Raw genomic sequence first — 18,669 nt, 5'->3', positions numbered from 1 at the left:
CAGTAATCTTCAGAGACAACAATTACATCTGGTGAACAAAATATGCATTTACTCTTTTACATCAATGGTTTTCAACTACTTACTCGCATCTCTGAAGTAGAAGACGTGGAAGAGGAGAGGGTGATGCCCAAAGAGGAAGATGCTGGCGTTTCTTCTACAGCACCTCTGGCAATCATCAGCTTAACTCTATTTCCACACTGCCTAAGGACTTGTGCTACTTGCTCACTGCTCATTCCTGCTAGGTCAGTGTCACCAATCTTTAGAATGTGGTCTCCACTGCATAATCGCCCATGCTGATTTTAAAAAAAGCATTCAAATAATTAGGCACTCCTATTATAACTGCAGTTGAAAGGTGTTAATGATCTAAAGACAATAATACAAATGCCAGTAATAGAACATGTCAATCATATAAAGTTAAATATTAAATTTTACTATTAACTGTCCTCTGACATCCAATGTTGTAAAAGCAAATGAAACTTACAGATAATTTGTTAAGTCAATAGCTAGGTTTTTTTTTTTCCCAGTTTGACTTCTAGTTAAAATTCACATGAAAATAAAGGATGGTTTTTGTGATTTTTGGTTTTGAGGAACAAGAAAAAAATTTCTTTAAGCATAGATAAAGTATGACATCATTGTGCAAATACAGCTCATATTAATTAGAATGTGCTATAGAACACAAGAAAATACAGGAATTTCTACAAGAGTTTCTATCTTGCCATTTCAATTATAAATACTGCAAAGAATGAATTTCCAGACAATATTCTAGTGAAAGGAAAATGAAGATAGAAGAGAGTGATATGAACAATATTAAAAAAAAAAAAAAACCTGAAATGACAGACTGCTCTACACTGTACATCACAGCAGTTACTAGTGTCATGTGACTGAGGAATACCTGGCAGTGGCTGGTCCAATTAAGAATTACCTTTGACATTTCATTTAATTTTGGATTTAAAGCTGAATGTACTTGTATTTTCTAGTTCCTAGTGAAATATATATGGTTCGTCCTTTTCTCTCAAGCACGGGAAGTTCACTTGCTATTGCTAGAGGTCATCGGATACCTAAATGTTATTTTACTGTTAATATCACTACAGAGTTGTTGTTTAACTAAGCTTTCATTCATAAACATGAGGATATATGATGAACTCAACTTCCAAATTTAAGTTCAAATCTATTAGTGAAAGCAATAGCCTTATAACCCTAAAAGATTAAAAATATTAAACACAGATTAAAAAACACATCAAATTCCTACACACAAAAAAATGGCACACCTTATAAGCAACAACATGTCAACAAACTAAATGAAAAATGGGCTATGTGTCATGTACAAAGATGCACCAGAGACCCAGCACTAAAGGAGCAACATGGTAGGTTTTACCTCAGTAATAATGCACTGTTTACATAATGTGCTTTTTGAACAGCTGCAAGGTTCACAAATATATAACTACCAAACAAAGGGTAGATGTTTCTCCAGGGACTGGAGCCATCAGCCTGGTTCCGACTGTGGTTCTTCTGGGTATGCAGTGCATTGCCTACAATTGTATTCTAGCAAAATCCATGTCTATGTTCAAAGTATTCTCTTCCAAGTATAGGAGAGTACTTAAAAGCCAGTCCAATAAAATGAAGGGGTCTTAATTGATCAAATTTTCCTTTTATTAAACAGAAAATCTCTATGATGAAGCCCTAATTCCGGGTTAACAACAACAGAACGGATCTGTAATGGCTCACCTGGTCGGCTACTCCTCCAGGTAAGATTGTCTTCACTATGACACCAGTTGCCTTTCCTCCTACGATGCCAAACCCCAGGCCGGACCCATCGTTTACCAGTTCTATGGTCTCCACATGCTGCCAGTGCATCTAGAAGGAAAGTTTTGTGGTGAGTGAATGGTCTGTATTAAATACTGAGTTCATACAGAACCGTGAGCACTAACCAAATCAGGCTTTTCATTTAGTATACTTCCCATTTAACAGACTGTTACCACTATCAATCTGACCCTTCTTGAAGTTATCAGAAATAGACACCAAGTAGGACTACATAAAAGAATAAGTATAAAAAGTCCTAAAACCTTAAAGCAAGCAAACCAGCAGGAGCTCTGGGGAAGCGGCAGACATTAGAGGTGGGCACAGCTGAAAAGACCAGAGGTGGCGCCTTCCGATCCTGATCCTCGGCTACTCACTGGATTCGAGTGGGCTGAAATGGTGCTGGCTGCGGATGGAGAGCGGGAAATCCGTGGGCTGGAGACCAGCGGCAAAGATCCCCTGGCAATCACAAGCTGCACGGTGTCTTTGGCCTTCTGCAGGATGCTAATGGCCTGCTGGTGTGTGATGGTCTGATCTAGGACCTGGCCATTGATGGCGAGGATCTGGTCAGTCTCCTTAAGTCTGCCATCTCTATCGAGGGAGGAAATGGAGTGATGAAAGATGGGAATGTTCTCAAGAAAACGACAGTTCCTGTGCCCTGAAGTGTTCAGGCCACTTAAATCCTAGTGTAGAATACACATAGTTTTATAACTTGCACCTGAAACTCTACTTTTAAAAGTGCATGATTTGGCTCCTGTGCTTGTGGCCATTCCATGCTATCTGAACCACTGACAAAGGACTCTTTTCATCAACCACTGATAACTCACTCAATAACAGATGGTCTTTTATGTTAAAAATGAAATTATGTATTTCTTCCTACTCTGGCTACATTAATAAAACACAATTCAAACTATAATGAGACAGGTCTTGTGATTTTTATTCAAAATGAAGTCCAATAATAACAATGAAAATGGGCCTGCAGAGATGGCTCAGTGGTTAAGAGCACTGACTGCTCTTCTGAAGGTCCTGAGTTCAAATCCCAGCAACCACATGGTGGCTCACAACCATGTATTGAGATCCGATGCTCTCTTCTGGTGTGTCTGAAGACAGCTACAGTGTATACATATACATAGAATAAATATTAAAAAACAACAAAGACCCATCAGCATCTACACAGGAAACTGTTAAAAGACTATAGTAAAATCATTTACTGAAGAAAATATCTAATAAAAATACAATGAAAATATGATTACATTTGTTTCTTAACTTACTAAAATATAATTAGTTTATGACTATTTAAAAGCTACTCTCATGTGTGTGGCATATGCATGCATGTGCGTGACTGTATATGCACCTGTGTAGGAAGGCCACAGGTAGACACTGAGTGTCTTCCTCTACTGCTCTGTACCCCATTTTTTCAGACAGTCTCTCATTTATTTTTTGGCAACCCTGGTAGTCCAACAAACTCTGGCATATGCCTATCTGTGCTAGCCCAGTACTGGGTTAGAGATGTGTGCTTCCTCATCTGGCTTTCTTATGAGAGTCTTGGGGATCCAGATTCAAGTCCTCACACTTGCACAGCCAGAACTCCAGCATCTCACTCACCCTGTGACTCTCACTTGAATAGACTTGTTTTATACTTTCAAAGTATGACAGCTTCTAAAACCTGGCTAATGTCTGACTATTTCAGCTTCTTCTCTACATACATTTCCTCCTGCAGTGATCAAAACCCTTCTGTGTGTACATTTAGAACAAAGGAGTCACTGTGGCAATCTCACCTGTGAGCCACACTGCCCTCCTGAATCTCCTGGACAAATATCCCCAGCTCGCCCCTGTTTTCACTTCTGAGCCCAACAACACTAAAGCCGAGGCCTCCACACGGAGGTTTGAGGAGCTCAAATATTTCCACATGGCGACCCTGTTCAGGAAACACAATAGAAAACAGAATCAAGAGCCAATTACTAGCTGGTGGCAATGATGTATATTTTTAATTTCAGCTCTTGAGACCGAGAGAGGAGAATAAGAGAATTGTGGGCAAGCCTGGGCTACATAGGAAAGGAACTAAACTAAACAAGAAACATTATTTCTTGTGGCAGTTGTCTCCTTGGGGTATTACTTTGATTATTAAAAAGAAGGAACTAGAGAAAGATCAGTTAGTTTAGTACTTGTCACTTAAAATATAACATTTCATTTCTCCAGAAGAGTATTTCTGGATTATAGCACAAAATACTCAATTTAAAATGTAACCATTTTCCCAAATGATTAGTCTTGAAAATATAAACATGTAAGGAACATTATACAGACTGAGTAGGTTTTATTTATGTACTTACGAATACACACACACACACACACACACACACACGTGCGTGCGTGCATGCGCTCACACAGGGGAATTATGTGTCAACAAGATTCTTGACTGTTTTGTCCCAATCACCCTATCCCTAGAAAAGTCTCTCATCCCCTTACCTCCAGCTATGCTGCCTCCATTGTACCTCATACAGCCAGGTACTCACACTACCAGCCAGGTATTCACATTTTATTCCTTTACCCAACATGTGTACATGTGTACGTGAGTGTGCATGTGCATTATGTAATTAATAAAAAAGGGAAACCATTCAATTGAAAGCATTTGGCAGGAGGAAGGGAAGGGTGAAATGATGTACTATAATCTTAAAAATTAAATAAAATAAAATATGTAATAGAAACATCTGAACTAGACAAACTTCCATAAAACTCTTTCATTATAAACCTGTTCAGCTGTTATAACTACTAATGCATTCCTCAAATTATCCAGGACTTGAAGACCTTTTTAAATCCATCCGGTGCTAACTCACAGGGAGGAACACTATTACCTGGGCCATATTTTTGATGAGCTGATCAAGTTCGTCACAGGCAGGCTTGCCATCCATGACAGCTGGAACACCAGGTCCAGGAAGGGCTTCCAGGTTCCCATGATTTGGAGACAGCAAAAGTGACTCACTTTGCAGGTTAGAAATGATAGCAGAGCAGAACTGAGGAGTGTGGGCATGGTCAGCAGTTGCAGTTGCCAAAGTAGCAATGTTTACCTAGGAGGATGCAGAGATCATTAGCAATGATTCTAGTGTGTTTCCGTCATCGGCAGTGGTCCAGCAGTGATGGGAGAAGTGAGAGTGGCTTTGCAGCCACTTTCCTCTTTAACTTTAGGATTAGGATTCTCAAAACATTAACCTGCCAATCTGACCAGCTCCTGCTATATCTGCAATAACAACACCAAAAACAGATCATTTCATTTTGCAAAGCAGAACATTACATGGCTCCAAGTAAAAAAAGCACTGTAGACAGTCAATGCTAACTGTGTAGTGTGGATGGTTAATCCTTACTGAGCAGTGTAAGTGGCCATTCCTAACTAAGAGGTGTAGGCTGTAAATCCTACCTGTGCAATACAGACAGTCAATCCTTACTGTGCAGTGTAAGAAGTCAGTCCTAACAGGGCACTTCTGCAGTTTTGTCTACAACTCTGTGTCAGGATGATGCATCAGTGTTATGTTCAAAATAGCTCTGCCCTGTTCCTCACTCCCTTGGCTTTAGCTATGCTGACCTCCTCACGGTACCTGACACTGCAGTAAGGTGCTCCACACTACCAGCCAGGTAAAGACACTCACATCCCGTTCTTTACTTCACCCGTGCCTATCCAACCTATCCATGACAACCTATCCCACATGGAACAGGTGCTCTACTGGCAGCCCTTGTCCCTTCTCTTCACAGCCCCTATTCTAGTTCTATACTGTTCCTGTGATAATAAAACACTCTGAACAAGCACAACGTGGAGAGAAAAAAGGGTTCTGTGGCTTACATCAGTACCCACCCCTAAAGGAAAGAGGGGCAGCAGTTCCAGGCAGGAGCATGGAGGCAGGGACCATGGAAGAGAACAACATGGCAGTTTGGTCTCTAGCTCAGTCTTTCCCAGGTTCATGCTTAGCTAGCTTTCCTTTACAGCTCAGAACACCAGCCCACGGGATGGTACTTCCTTCAGGGGTCTGGCCTCTTCTACATAAATTACCAATCAGGAAAATGGAGACATTCCCACAGGCAAACAATAAGGACGAGTGCTCAATGGAGACTCCCCTTTCAGTGGATGCTCAGCTGTGTCAAACTGGCACGTAATGCTAACCAGGACATCAAGTCCATGCTGTTGATATACACTCACTGTCACAGCATTTCCCTTCTAGCCACTGGGGGGTAACTAAAATGTAAAACTGGCCAGTGGAAGGGTCCAGCCATTCTGTTTCCTTCAAGTGACTGTCTCTGTCCTTTAGAGGAATGCCTGGCCCAGAGCAGGCCTTCAATATATATTTGCAGAACAAACATTTCTCCCCACAAATCCTCCACTAGATTCAGCTACAATTCATAGATGATGGGTCAGACAAAGTCCAATGACTAATAACACTGTGTGACCAAGATGCTTTGTCATCATGCCGCTGTCACTTCTGTGTGCTGCACAGGACACAATCACTTGAAGTACCACTCCAGGATAAAAACAAGAGGTGAGGAGCATCCAATGATGAACTCTGTGAAAATATTCTATACAGTGTCCCTAATCTATACACACGAGTTTGTGTACACCTATCCTTAAAAATAAAGCAGAAAATGTACTTAGCCACCAAAGCTACGAAAATTGTGCCATTATATTACCTATCTTTAGTCACCCATGAAAAAGAGGGAGGAAGCTTCTGGGAATTCTATCAAATGCTTATTTTACAATCCACAGCAGGCATGATCAATTATTATTTTTCAAAAGCAAGCTTCTTTTGCCAAGACTGTTTTTTTTGTTTTTGGTTTTTTTTGTTTTTTGTTTTTTTTTCCCCCAGCCATGGCAACTTCAGGGAAGTCTGCTGGCAGAAGACACGCTGCTCAGGTTGAAGCAGATGGCATAATAAAACTTGTGACAGGCTGAAGATCCCACACACTAGGACCTAATGCCTATGGTATGTTTGCATAGGGAAAAATATTTGGACTTCAGCTACAGTAAGCCAGAGTGAACAAACCCAATTCCAGGAATAGATGGTCTCACTATAAGAAATTAACACTGAAGTACAAGCTCTCATGTTAGAGAACCAGGGTCAAGGGCGCTGAAAGACTAAAGTCTTTGGAGAACAAGCACCACTGCAATGTGAAGTTATCTCTTAAGAACCTAATGAAGCTGGGGACTTCCCTGGTTTCTTGCCTGTTCCTGAAGTTTCATCTAAATGGAGTACCACAGTTATCTACTTAAAACAGCCTTAAAACTGTAATTTAGTTATACCATCAAATGACTTGTTTTTAAATTTGAAAATGTATATTCTTAGGAGAAAAACACAACCACCAAGACCTAAGGATTTCAAATGTACACCTAAGAGAAAATATGTATTCTCCCAAGCATACTAAACTTTAGTGTGTGTGTATATGTGTGTGTGTGTGTGTGTGTTTCAGCATCTTGTCAAATCTAGGTGTTTACTCAAAATCTACATCCAGAACAGCTCCAGAGAAGCAACCCACAGATGCTCAATTGACTCTCACAGACACAGATGCTTCTACTGGACTGGCTCCTTCCTGCCCACACTTGGTTCCACAGACCCTGGACACAAGGAAACAGCCAAGTCTCCTAAGACTGGACCAACATCCTCATTCCCATTTCTTGGGTTTCCCAGAGACACATCGCCCCAAAGTCAGAAGGAAGTAGCTAAAATTCACAACGGACTCTATTCCTGTCTCACCATCTCCTCTGTCTAAGCACAGACAAGATTAAACAGACTTGTAATATATCAAATACACAAAGCAGGATGAGGAGGGAATGGTTATGGATCTGGAATGAGTTCAGAAACTTGTGATTGATTATGATCAAAATATTTTGCATGAAATTCTAAAAGAATTAATAAAATTTTCTAGTATGAGGTACAAAACTAGAAGTATTTCATTGTATTTTTTATTGCCTGGTGCCTGTCTACTATTGTAGGTTTTCCTTTTTTAATTAAACCAAAACAGATGAATGTTAGCACTCCTTCTAGGCTCTACCTCACAGTTTCCTGGCAACAGCCAGGTAACAAAAGGGGCTGTTTGACCCCTCCTTGCTCTCCTACCCTTGTATTCTCTTACTCTGCCCCTTCTCTCCATGTCCTTGCTCTCTCACTCTCCAAACCCCTTCCCCCTCCACATGTTCTTGGCCAGCCTTTCCTCTTTCTCTTTTTATCTCCTCTTCTCCCCCCACCCCATGCCTTTCCCTGTCTCCGCTCCCTCCTCAACTCCCCTTTCCATGCCCTAAATAAACTCTATTCTTATGGCTGGTCCCTCAGGAGGAAGGGATGCCTCTGCAAGGGCCCACAGAGGCACCTTCTTCCTCCTCACCATACTGTGCCTCTGCCAAACAAATCCTTGGCTCTTTTCCTTTTTTACAAAGCACAGCATATTCAACTATAAGAAGAAAGCAGAGCAGGAATTCTAGCATGCTCTAACAATGAGAAGCAGAGCAGCAGCCAGAGCACACGATGAAGGAGAGGACTATACGAAAGCAGAGACCACTGCCATCTATCCACTACTCCTGACTACAGCACATCACAGTGACATTGCTGTCATCCAAGGCAGAGAAAACCTGAACTTGTCACCAAAGAAGAGAAACCCCTTTCTTGAACCACAGATGAACAGAGTGACTAAAACCTAAGACATAAGCCAGAGGACTGCACACTCCTGAAATAGTAACAAAAGACAGACAGGAGGATCAGGAGTCAAGGGACTCTGTCGCTACATAAATAAGCAAATAATAAATAATAAAAACCTAACAAACAGGGCATAAAAAGTGATTGTTTTCAGAACACATGTATGCATACTTACCTGTTGATTTAGATTTGGAGGGGGGGAAAAAGAAAACAAAACAAAACAATAAATGTGGGGACAGAAAGAACCTAATCTTAAGAGAGTAGGTCCAAAATGTAGAAGGTCCATGGTTAAATGTGGTCTCCCTTCCCCCACCTGCTTGAACCTGCTTGCTCAAGGGTGGAGTTTCCTGCTCATTCGTGCTGCCACGCCCACTGCTGGACCCTGTCGGCTTAGCTGCTTGGAGGCACACACGTGTTCGTCCTGCTACTGGATCCCGAGTTACTTGGTGGGAAATTGGGTTCCCTCCCCCTTCCTTTATAACTGAATGTTGGAATTAAAAAGGCGGGCTTTGAACATGAAATCGTCTTGGCCCCATTCTTTCTTCTGCCCCGTCTAGATTCCTCTCTCTTCAGCTCGAACTGCCATTCTCTGTTGAACCGTTCGTGTTGTGGACTGCGGGCAGGCCGCAACAGTTAAAGAATAGTAAACAAGGTTTAAAATGTGAGTGAATCAATACCAATTACTCAGAACAGCAAACAATATACACCTGTAGAGTCTGGAATATCTATGGAGATGCGGAGCATGCAGTTCCACGAAGGGCAGGATGGGATAAAATAGGTTGAAAGATGGTAAGTCCTCTACATCTTCCAGGCAGTGACAGCATTGATTAAACTAGAATGGAGGGAGTCAAGGACACATCTGACAGGACAAGGATACAAAATATCAGGAAACTAACAAGTCATTTGAAAATGATTAAAAGCAGAAACATCTCACTAAATAAGAGGTAGGACTGGAAAACAGGCACAGAACGGTGTTCGGCACCACTAAGAAGAGTCAGTTAAAAGCATAAAAATATCCATTATACTTCCTATATTAGGGAGGATGTGGAAAAAACCTACATACTCACTGACAGATAAACTGGTAGTTTCTGGGGGGAATTATGCATGCACTAACCATACAACCTCGTAAGCATCATTCAGTTTCAAAATCCTAAGCTGAAGGCTAGACATAGTGAGAATGGTACATGTCTATAATACAAGACGCTGCAGCAGGAGGATTATAACTCAAGAACAGCGTAGGATATGCAATGGAAATCTCTCCCAACAACAAAAACATAACAGCAACAACAACAATCTACATTCAAAAACACTCTACATAACTGCTCACAGTAGCAACTTTATCTATAAGAGCAATAATACTGGAAACAAAATTCCCATCAAGAGATATAGCCATAACATGGATCATTCCTTAGTAATAAAAAAGGAACACAATATTAATACAATTTGGGTGAATTTCAAGAGTGCTGGAATATATGGGAAATAGTTTCAGAATGTTCTGTCTTTGATGATTATTTACTTTAAAAGACTCTTGATCTAATAAACATAGTAGCATTGTGAGATAAAATATCAGTATCTAAAACAATCATTAGTCTTAAAATATACCAACAATGCACTCTCATAAAAATAACTTCAAAAAATAACTATAAACATATCTGAACAAAGAGAAAGACCTCCACACCATAAAAGTTCAATGACAAGGAAGAGGGAAATCAGAGGATATACCATACAACGGGAAGACGTCCTATGATCCCGAATTGGCAAATATTATTAAAATGACTGTATTATCGAAATTTATCTACAGATTTAATTCATCACCTATCATAATTCCAGTGTCATATTTCACAGATTAAAAACTGATTAACAAATGCAAACAAAACCACAAAATACCACAAACAACCAAGTAATTCTAAGGAATAAGAACACTGCAGGACATTTTACAATACCCAGCCTCAAACTACACTGCAAAGCTATAGTGATAAAGGCAGGCTGATACTGGCAGACAACACCTTACTTTTGACAAAATGGACAAAAACACATGTTGTAATAAAAAGATTCAACAAATGGTGCTGACAAAACTGGATACCAACCTACAGAGGAATTAAATTAGATGTCTATATTATACCTTGTACAAACATCAATTTAAATGAATTAAGGATTGTGGCAGGAATACCAGCAACACCTCTATGCAAATACCGGGAACCTGTGTTGCCACAGAAAGCATCTCCAGCAGGAGGGCCTAATTGAGGACTGCCTGAGAGACCAAGGATTGTGGTGCAGAGGATCTAAAAGAGATGCTTTCTTGAGACCAATGGGGTGTGGGTGGAGGGCAGTAAAGGAGCTGGCAGCAGTGCTCAGGTGGGCTTCCTTTGCCATTTCTCACCTGCTCCCAGAGTCTGGGTCTTTGACTCTGAGCCACCTCACCTCCAACCCCCAAGGGCAGGCAGGGGCAGCAGGGAGTGTCTAGGGCACAGGCAACATCAGATCTTAATTTAAAGCTTTAAACACTGAATCTTCCAGAAGAAAACATAGAGAATATTCTTTAAGTATTCTGGGATAGGCAATAATTTTTTCAACAGAAATCAAAAGGGGAGATCCTTATTTTTAAATCTAATTAAAGAGATTGAGTTGAATGTTCACTGGTGAGACATTTCTAGGCAAAGGGAATGTATACTTTCTGAATGTTCTGAGATACAAACAGATGGGATGCAGGTCCATGGAAAGATAGCACTGCCACACACAGCACAGTTTCACATGTTGTCTGAGACCATCCATTCAGATTCCCATTAACCATCAGATTATGTGACACTAGGCAGTGTTGGGGGGCAGGAAGTGACAAATTTCTTTCCCCAGTCACAATGTTAAATATAAGTAAAACACGTTACTTAAGATTAACTGTGAAATTACTCCAAGCAGCTTAGTTCACCCAACTACTGAGAGGGATATCTTTCTTTCACAGCGATAAATTCTTAAGAGCAGAGTGGACAGAGGTCTAGAACCTCTAATTTACAGATATTGTTAAAATAGATTCTAACTGCCTTGGGCTGAGAGACTTGACAGACGAGAAAATTCAAGGAGTCGTTCTGAGTGGGGGAGATGGAAAGACTCTGCACCTGCTCCCATTAGGTCTGAGTGCTGAGTTTCCACGGCCTATTTCTCATCACACTCCCCCGTGCTAGAAAAAGGAGAAATTACCAGCTACAAAGCTCAAGATGGAAGGCAAAGGACACTTAAAGCCTAGAGCAGGAAATGAGTTAAAGAGTATGTAAGACTCTTGACTTTTCCGTTCTGGTATTTAGTAAAGTCTATACAGATAATCACTGATCCACCCGGCGCACGCAGTGCTGATTAGGACTTATCGACAGCATCACGTACAAGACTGTAGAGGCGGCATCTATACAGTGTTAATTAATCCAAAGGAATGGCCACTTCACCACTTATACTATTTCATAACATTTTAGTTTTCACTCAAAACTGCAGCTACAATGATTTTATTCATTCCTGAAATTACAAAAAAAATATATTTATTAAAAATCCATTTACTAGGTACACTAAACAAAACTGTGTGCTCAAGCACACTGCAAAGTACTCCATCTGACTATATAAATCAATTAATGTTCTGAATCTTTTAAAGGCCTCTCAAGTGAGAACATTGGGACTTCCCCCCACCCCCCAGTTTCATAACATTTGTATAAAGCACTGAGTGATCTTTATGAAGAAGAAACTGAAGTTTGAAGAGTCCCAACTGTGTTTAAAACTCTTTTCAGGATGGACCATCTAGAGACTGCCATATCTGGGGATCCATCCCATAATCAGCTTCCAAACGCTGATACCATTGCACACACTAGCAAGATTTTGCTGAAAGGACCCAGATACAGCTCTCTCTTGTGAGACTATGCCGGCACCTAGCAAACACAGAAGTGGATGCTCACAGTCAGTTAGTGGATGGATCACAGGGCTCCCAATGGAGGAGCTAGAGAAAGTACCCAAGGAGCTAAAGGGAACTGCAACCCTATAGGTGGAACAGCAATATGAACTAACCAGTACCCCGAAGCTCGTGTCTCTAGCTGCATATGTATCAAAAGATGGCCTAGTCGGCCATCACTGGAAAGAGAGGCCCATTGGACTTGCAAACTTTATATGCCCCAGTACAGGGATGCCAGGGCCAAAAAGTGGGAGTGGGTGGGTAGGGGAGTAGGGGGGAGGGTATGGGGGACTTTTGGGATAGCATTGGAAATGTAAATGAGGAAAATACCTAATAAAAAAAAGAAAGCTATCTACTTCCCAATCTATTTTCTAACTAGTAAAATACTAACAATAGCTATAACATTAAAATGCTACTGAAATAATAAAGTAAAATAATGTTTTAAAAATAAATAAATAAATAAATAAAACAAAACTCTTTTCATTGCTGTTATACAAAAAACTTAAAGTTTACTCTTTAAAGCCATTAAGTTCTGGGTCCTGTGAGATAGCTCGACAGGAAAAGAAGGGTACTTGCCACCAAGCCTGATGACCTGAGTTCAATCCCTGGGACCAGCATGAAGAAGAGACCATCACAAGTTGTTCTTTGAACACCACATTCCAGGTATGTACTGTATATGTGCATCTGCACATATACAGCCAATGTACTAAAATAATTAAGTTCTATAATTAAGTGAAGCATAAAAGGATTTTTTTAACCTAGCCGTTTAGTTTCCACTAAGATTCTAATGTCAAAAATAATAATTCTGTTTTGGCAGTGCTAGGCACTGAGCATGCAAAGCAAGAATGCATACCACTGTGCTCTCTCCCCATCCCAGCTCCCATCTGCTTTGACCATATCTCCAATTCTATTAACTTAATGGGGTTGGGGAGTATCTGTATTGTGGGGATTAAAGGAAGGATGACTTGACTAGAAATACTTCCAGCTCCTCTAACACAGATAACAGCTTAACTCCCCACTCTTTAAATCACTTTAACTCTGTTTCTTTTCTTTTAGATTGGTCTCTGTTGGGTTTTTTGAAATCAGTTTCACCTTGGAGCCTTGTTGTTCAGCTCAAGCTGGATGCAAGCTCACAGTGCATTCAGTCTCAGCCACCAAATGCAGGTACTGTGGATGGCTCAAAAGTTCCTGATGGAGTGGTTAAAAGGCCTTTAAAAATCTTCCTTTTAGTTCTTGTCTTTTTATTGCAGTGTCACATAAAGGAAAAAAGACCTTGGTGAAGGGATCAAGGAAACCTACTACTTTTGAACTGCAAGCTGAACTAGCCAAGTTTTAATGTGCATATCTAAAAATATGACTCAAATTCAAACTATGATTATGAATTCCTGATTATATGAAAGACAAACACCTCTTCAAGTAAAATAGCTAACCGTAGTTACCAGTAAGGAAACTAGCGCTTTCAAATGAAAATTAGAACTTTAGAGCCAATATCTGCCACCCTGAGCTTGATAGCATCCCATATATAAGAGGGTTTTTGATAAGTCTTAGATACTATTAGCAAGTACTATTTTAATTGCATAAATAAGTATAAGTATTAATTTTGTCAATATCCAAATTTTCAAGTGTCCAAAGTAATATAAAAGTATGCTTGGGTAAAAAACAAAAATAGAAATCATGACAAACAACTAGGTGTTACTATAAAGAGTGTTTATGAAATACTCTGGAGTTCCTGGCTGCATATTCTACCTCACCTTTAGGAAAACATCACGGCTCCTGGAACACCATCAAAGGATAATGGCAGGGGATGGAGCTACTGCTCAGAAGTGAAAGCATTTGGTGCCCTTGCAGAGGACTTGAGTTCAGTTCCAAACACTCACATCCCAGCTCACAGCTGCCTGAGTCCCCAGGTCCAGGTGATCTAATGCCTCTTCTGCCCTCTATAGGCACCGCATGCCCATTCACACCCCAGCACACAGACACAGTGCATAAAGAAGAAACAATAGATTTTCAAAATAAAAGAAGGATAGCTACAATTTTCTAAAATGCTATTTTCCTTTTGCAGTGCACATATACACGAAAGGCCAATTTTTTCCCATATATACCAGGTAAAACCATAAATTCAAACAAACTAAATGCAAAAGCAGGTAAGAGTGTCCAATTTTCTTCTGAGCACAGTTTAAGGATTTCCTCATGACTTGAGGGCTCCATAGGATTATTTATTCTCAGACTGTTGTGGTGTGATTTTTTTTTGTATTGGTTTCTGTTACTGATAGGTTTTAGTAATAATCTTAAAACACACACACACACACTGCCACCACCTCAGTCATTCAGTCAAGAATAAGAGTAGAGAAATGCACAGAAAATATAAAGCAAACTTAGTTCCTCTCACTAATTTTTAAACATAAAATAGATTTTCTATAATTATTATATATGAATTAATAAATATTTAAAGCATTTCTCTAAAGTTTAATATGGTCAATACTTGGGGATAACATTTTAAAACGTTTTATAGCTCTTTATCAATAATATGAAAGATTTATTTTACTTATATGGTGTACATGTGTATGTATCTGCGAGAGGATGTGTACTTGTGTGTACAGGGATCTACATCTTTGTAACAAAGGCCAGAAGAGGATATCAGATCCCTGATAACTGGAGATGTAGGCATTTAAAGATATAGGTCTTGTTATACAGGTGCTGAGACCCATACTTTGGTCTTCTTGACTGCAAAGAAAACACTCTTACCTGCTGAGCCATCTCTCCAAGCTTTTCATAAACTTTAAAAATGCAAATCATCATGAAATCGAATTTTTGAAAAGTATTGTCTTAGAACATTAAATGTCAGTATGGAAGGTTAGCAAAAAAGACACGATGGCTAATATTTACTGAGTGCTATGAAAGTATTGGATTACACTTTAGGCCTTTCATTTCATTTGGGTCCCACTATTTAAATAATGAGAGAGATGCACTCAGTAAGAAGTATGGTGATGGTGGTGGTGGTAGTGATTGAGGTGGTGGTGGCAATGGTAGCAATGTATGTGTGTGTGTGAGTGTGTGAGAGAGTGTGAGTGTGAGTGTGAGTGTGTGTGTGTGTGTAGATCATATGATTAAAGTCTTAAGATCACTTACTAAAACCTATCAGTAACAGAAAATAATACAAAATCACATAACAACAATCTGAAAATAAATAATCCTAAGGAACCCTCAAGTCATGAGGAAATCCTTAAATTATGCTGAATAATTATGGAGTCAATAAAACATAAACAACAGGGAACTCCACAGTGAAGACTTGGGTCCTGGCTTCAGCCTGCTGGGCCCAGATACCAGCTCTGCCATGTGACCATTTGGTGTTTCCACATCCTCCTCAGAACATGAGGAGCTCCGTCCCTTCTACATTCTCACTCTAATGTGATGGAGACACAGAACTGTGCTGAGCGCGAGTCCTGGGGGAAGAAGACCGTGCCAGGCCATCATAATGATGATGGTGATAAGGCCATGGCATACAGCTCTCTGACAAAGTTTTACTCTGAGAAAGCACAGCGTCTCCAAAGGAACTCTGCTTACCTGTCTTTTCACTTTACAAGTTCGTCTCTTGGAAAGGAATGATACATATTTAATGCAGAGCCTTCAGAATGTTTAATGGTATTTAAAAGTTCATTAAGTTATCGTCTTGAGCTTGCGTACATATGGGGTTCAAAGTATTCAAAGATAATAGGCACAGTGGAGGATGTTCAGGCAGCCTGGACTCTGACTAACACAACGCCCCGCATGGTGCATGCTAGCCCCATCTTAAGTCTCACAGCACACAGCAGTCTGAACACGTGCTTATGCATACCTCAGCAGAGCATTAATTCATTTGAATCTCGAGAACTGTGTTTCTTCAGGCAAACTTTCAAGGGAAAAACATTTAAGGAATGTATCTTGACAAAATATATTACCATCAAAGTACGATGAGATTTTCTACATCAAGGCAACAAAAGCACCAAGATTAAGTGAATGAATCCACTACCATGCTAAGGCAAAGAGAAATTTAGATAAGACATTAGGGTCTTACAATGATTTTGCCATCGTTATCAGATTTCCAGAAGAGAAATGCAACTATTAACTGCTCCGGATATGCTTAGAGAGAGAGGAAGAAATAACTCTGAGGACAAATGAGGGGGCGGGAGCCACAGAGCCATAACCTCCATTCCTGCCGCACTGTCCCTGTCCAGCATCCTCTTAGCCCAGTTCACATAAATGACCCATAACATACAGCAAATTATAAATGTAAATAAAATGAAGATGAAACATTTATAATTAAGGATTAAAATTTAGAATACAATTTCATAGCAATTACAAGTCTTAACTAATCTAAAAATGTAAAACATTTATGTACATTTCCCTTCAGAAATGACATTCATTTAATTTCTTAAAATCTCATTCGATCCTTTACAGAGATAACCAAGGTCAGAAATGAAATAAACTGAAAGACAAATGACATTGGCTTTGGGTAGAACAGACCTGCCTTGCCTTCCTCTGTCTACTATGACTACTGTCATGGTCTTGGGTAAGGCACACAGCTTGCAGAAGCTCAGCCTCTGGACAGAATGGGAATAAGGCCGACTGGTGCACTAGCTACGCAATCCATGGTCCATGTATACAAGGGCTTCTTGAAGCTAATTTAATTGCTGTTGCTAAAGATCCAAATGTACGTATTGTTCTTAAATTCCTGTCTTAAGATTTATCTTTAATTATGTGTATGCATGTGTATCTCTGTGCTTTTATATGCACCAAGAGTGCAGATGCATGTAGACACCAGAAGGCATCCGATCCCCTGGGAGTGGAGTTTCCAAGGGTTCTGAGCTGCCTGGGCTGGGTGCTGAGAACTGAAACCAGATCCTCTGAAAGAGCAATGGGCTCTCATAACTGAGTCATCCTGTCTTCAGACTTGTTCTTAAACTCTTAAGAATGAAAAAAACACATCAAAACAAAACAAAACAAAAACCATTCAATTGCATTATGCCCAGTAATCTTCATCAGGTTTTTTGTTTTGTTTTAGTTTTTGCTTTTTTATTCTCTGAAGTTTTATCTTTGTCACAAAAATACCACCTAATTAACACCATTTGCTGTTTCAGATACACAGGAATTTTCCACAGTAAAACGTGGCTGCATTTGAATCAGCTCTGCATTAAGCTTAAATAGTGCCTTCTTAATCAAAGAACATAAGAATTTAGTTCACTTAATGCCTATGTATTTATTTTTTAGTTAATGAACAAACATCTAAAGGTATTACTATACAAAAGTGCAGTATTTGAACTTTCTACAGTAAACAAACCCATAATAAATAAATAAATAAAAATACTCCTAACTTCTGCACAATGTGCATTAGAATTTCAAAAGACACCACAGACATTTTCATCTTAGCCAGCTCTATGCTCTGTCTTAAAATTATTCCTGACATAAGAAAAATATTTATCCATTTTCAGAAACAACACACACGGGTAAGAACTGCATTCTGGTTTTAGGTAACTCTGTTAATGGGATCATGACATTTTCTTTTCTTTTCTGTCCTCCAACACCCACAAGAAAAGTCTGAACTTAACTAGACAGTCCAAGGAAGTGGGAGTCATTTTGCTTTAACTAGTCCACAGCCTACAGATGGAGCATAGCCACTTCTGCACAAATTACAATTAAGGAAAGGGGAAAACTTGTTAGGCAATGAAATAAAGTTGGGGACATAAGCATTTACACTCTTTAAGAGAAACATCACAAAATAGCATTTTTCAATTAAAAGTCAAATTAAGTAGTAAAATGCGCAGGTATCAAGCTAGTGAAATGTTTAGTAGGTAAAGCTGCTTGCTATACAAATATGACAACTAAACAGAGTTTGATCCCCAGAACCCACACAAAGGGAGGAGAAGACCAACTCCACAAAGTGGTTCTCTGACCTTTGTATATACCCACATGCACATTTACTTCCCACACAAAAATAAATGTGCGTGCGCACTCGTGCGCGCACGCGCGTGTGTGTGTGTGTGTGTGTGTGTGTGTGTGTGTGTGTGTGTGTCAGCCTAGCAAGATGGTTAAGAAACTGACTCTCATATAGGGTGATCTGAGTTTAGGACTTGAGAGCCCCATACAGGTGGAAGGAAAGACCTACCTTCAGAAAGCTGACTTCTGACCTCCGCTCACACACTACGGCAAGTATACACACCTGTCCCTCACTCAATACCAAAATTTTTAAATGTTCAAGTACCAAAATTTTTCATTTCTCTTTTGTATGTGTATGATGTGTGTGCA

General features: G+C 39.8%; 1 protein-coding gene across 11 annotated transcripts in view; it reads right to left on the bottom strand.

The window, feature by feature from the left end:
• Positions 1-18,669, bottom strand: part of Mpdz (multiple PDZ domain crumbs cell polarity complex component) — a 147,356-nt gene that overhangs the window by 98,665 nt on the left and 30,022 nt on the right. For all 11 annotated transcript variants that reach the window (XM_021161141.3, XM_029476874.2, XM_029476876.2 and 8 more), the window contains exons 4-8: positions 4,650-4,862; positions 3,576-3,715; positions 2,175-2,388; positions 1,726-1,854; positions 84-293 (exon numbers count right to left, since the gene is read on the bottom strand). In XM_021161141.3, the coding sequence (XP_021016800.1) occupies positions 84-293; positions 1,726-1,854; positions 2,175-2,388; positions 3,576-3,715; positions 4,650-4,862 (906 nt within the window). The remainder of the gene's footprint in view (positions 1-83; positions 294-1,725; positions 1,855-2,174; positions 2,389-3,575; positions 3,716-4,649; positions 4,863-18,669) is intronic.

Source organism: Mus caroli, unplaced genomic scaffold (assembly GCF_978045245.1).
Source record: "Mus caroli unplaced genomic scaffold, Mus_caroli_1 scaffold_6, whole genome shotgun sequence".
In the NCBI taxonomy this organism is placed as follows: Eukaryota; Metazoa; Chordata; class Mammalia; order Rodentia; family Muridae; genus Mus; species Mus caroli.
The sequence above is the reverse complement of the archived record's forward strand: the minus strand, read 5'-3'. Positions and strand labels throughout refer to the sequence as shown.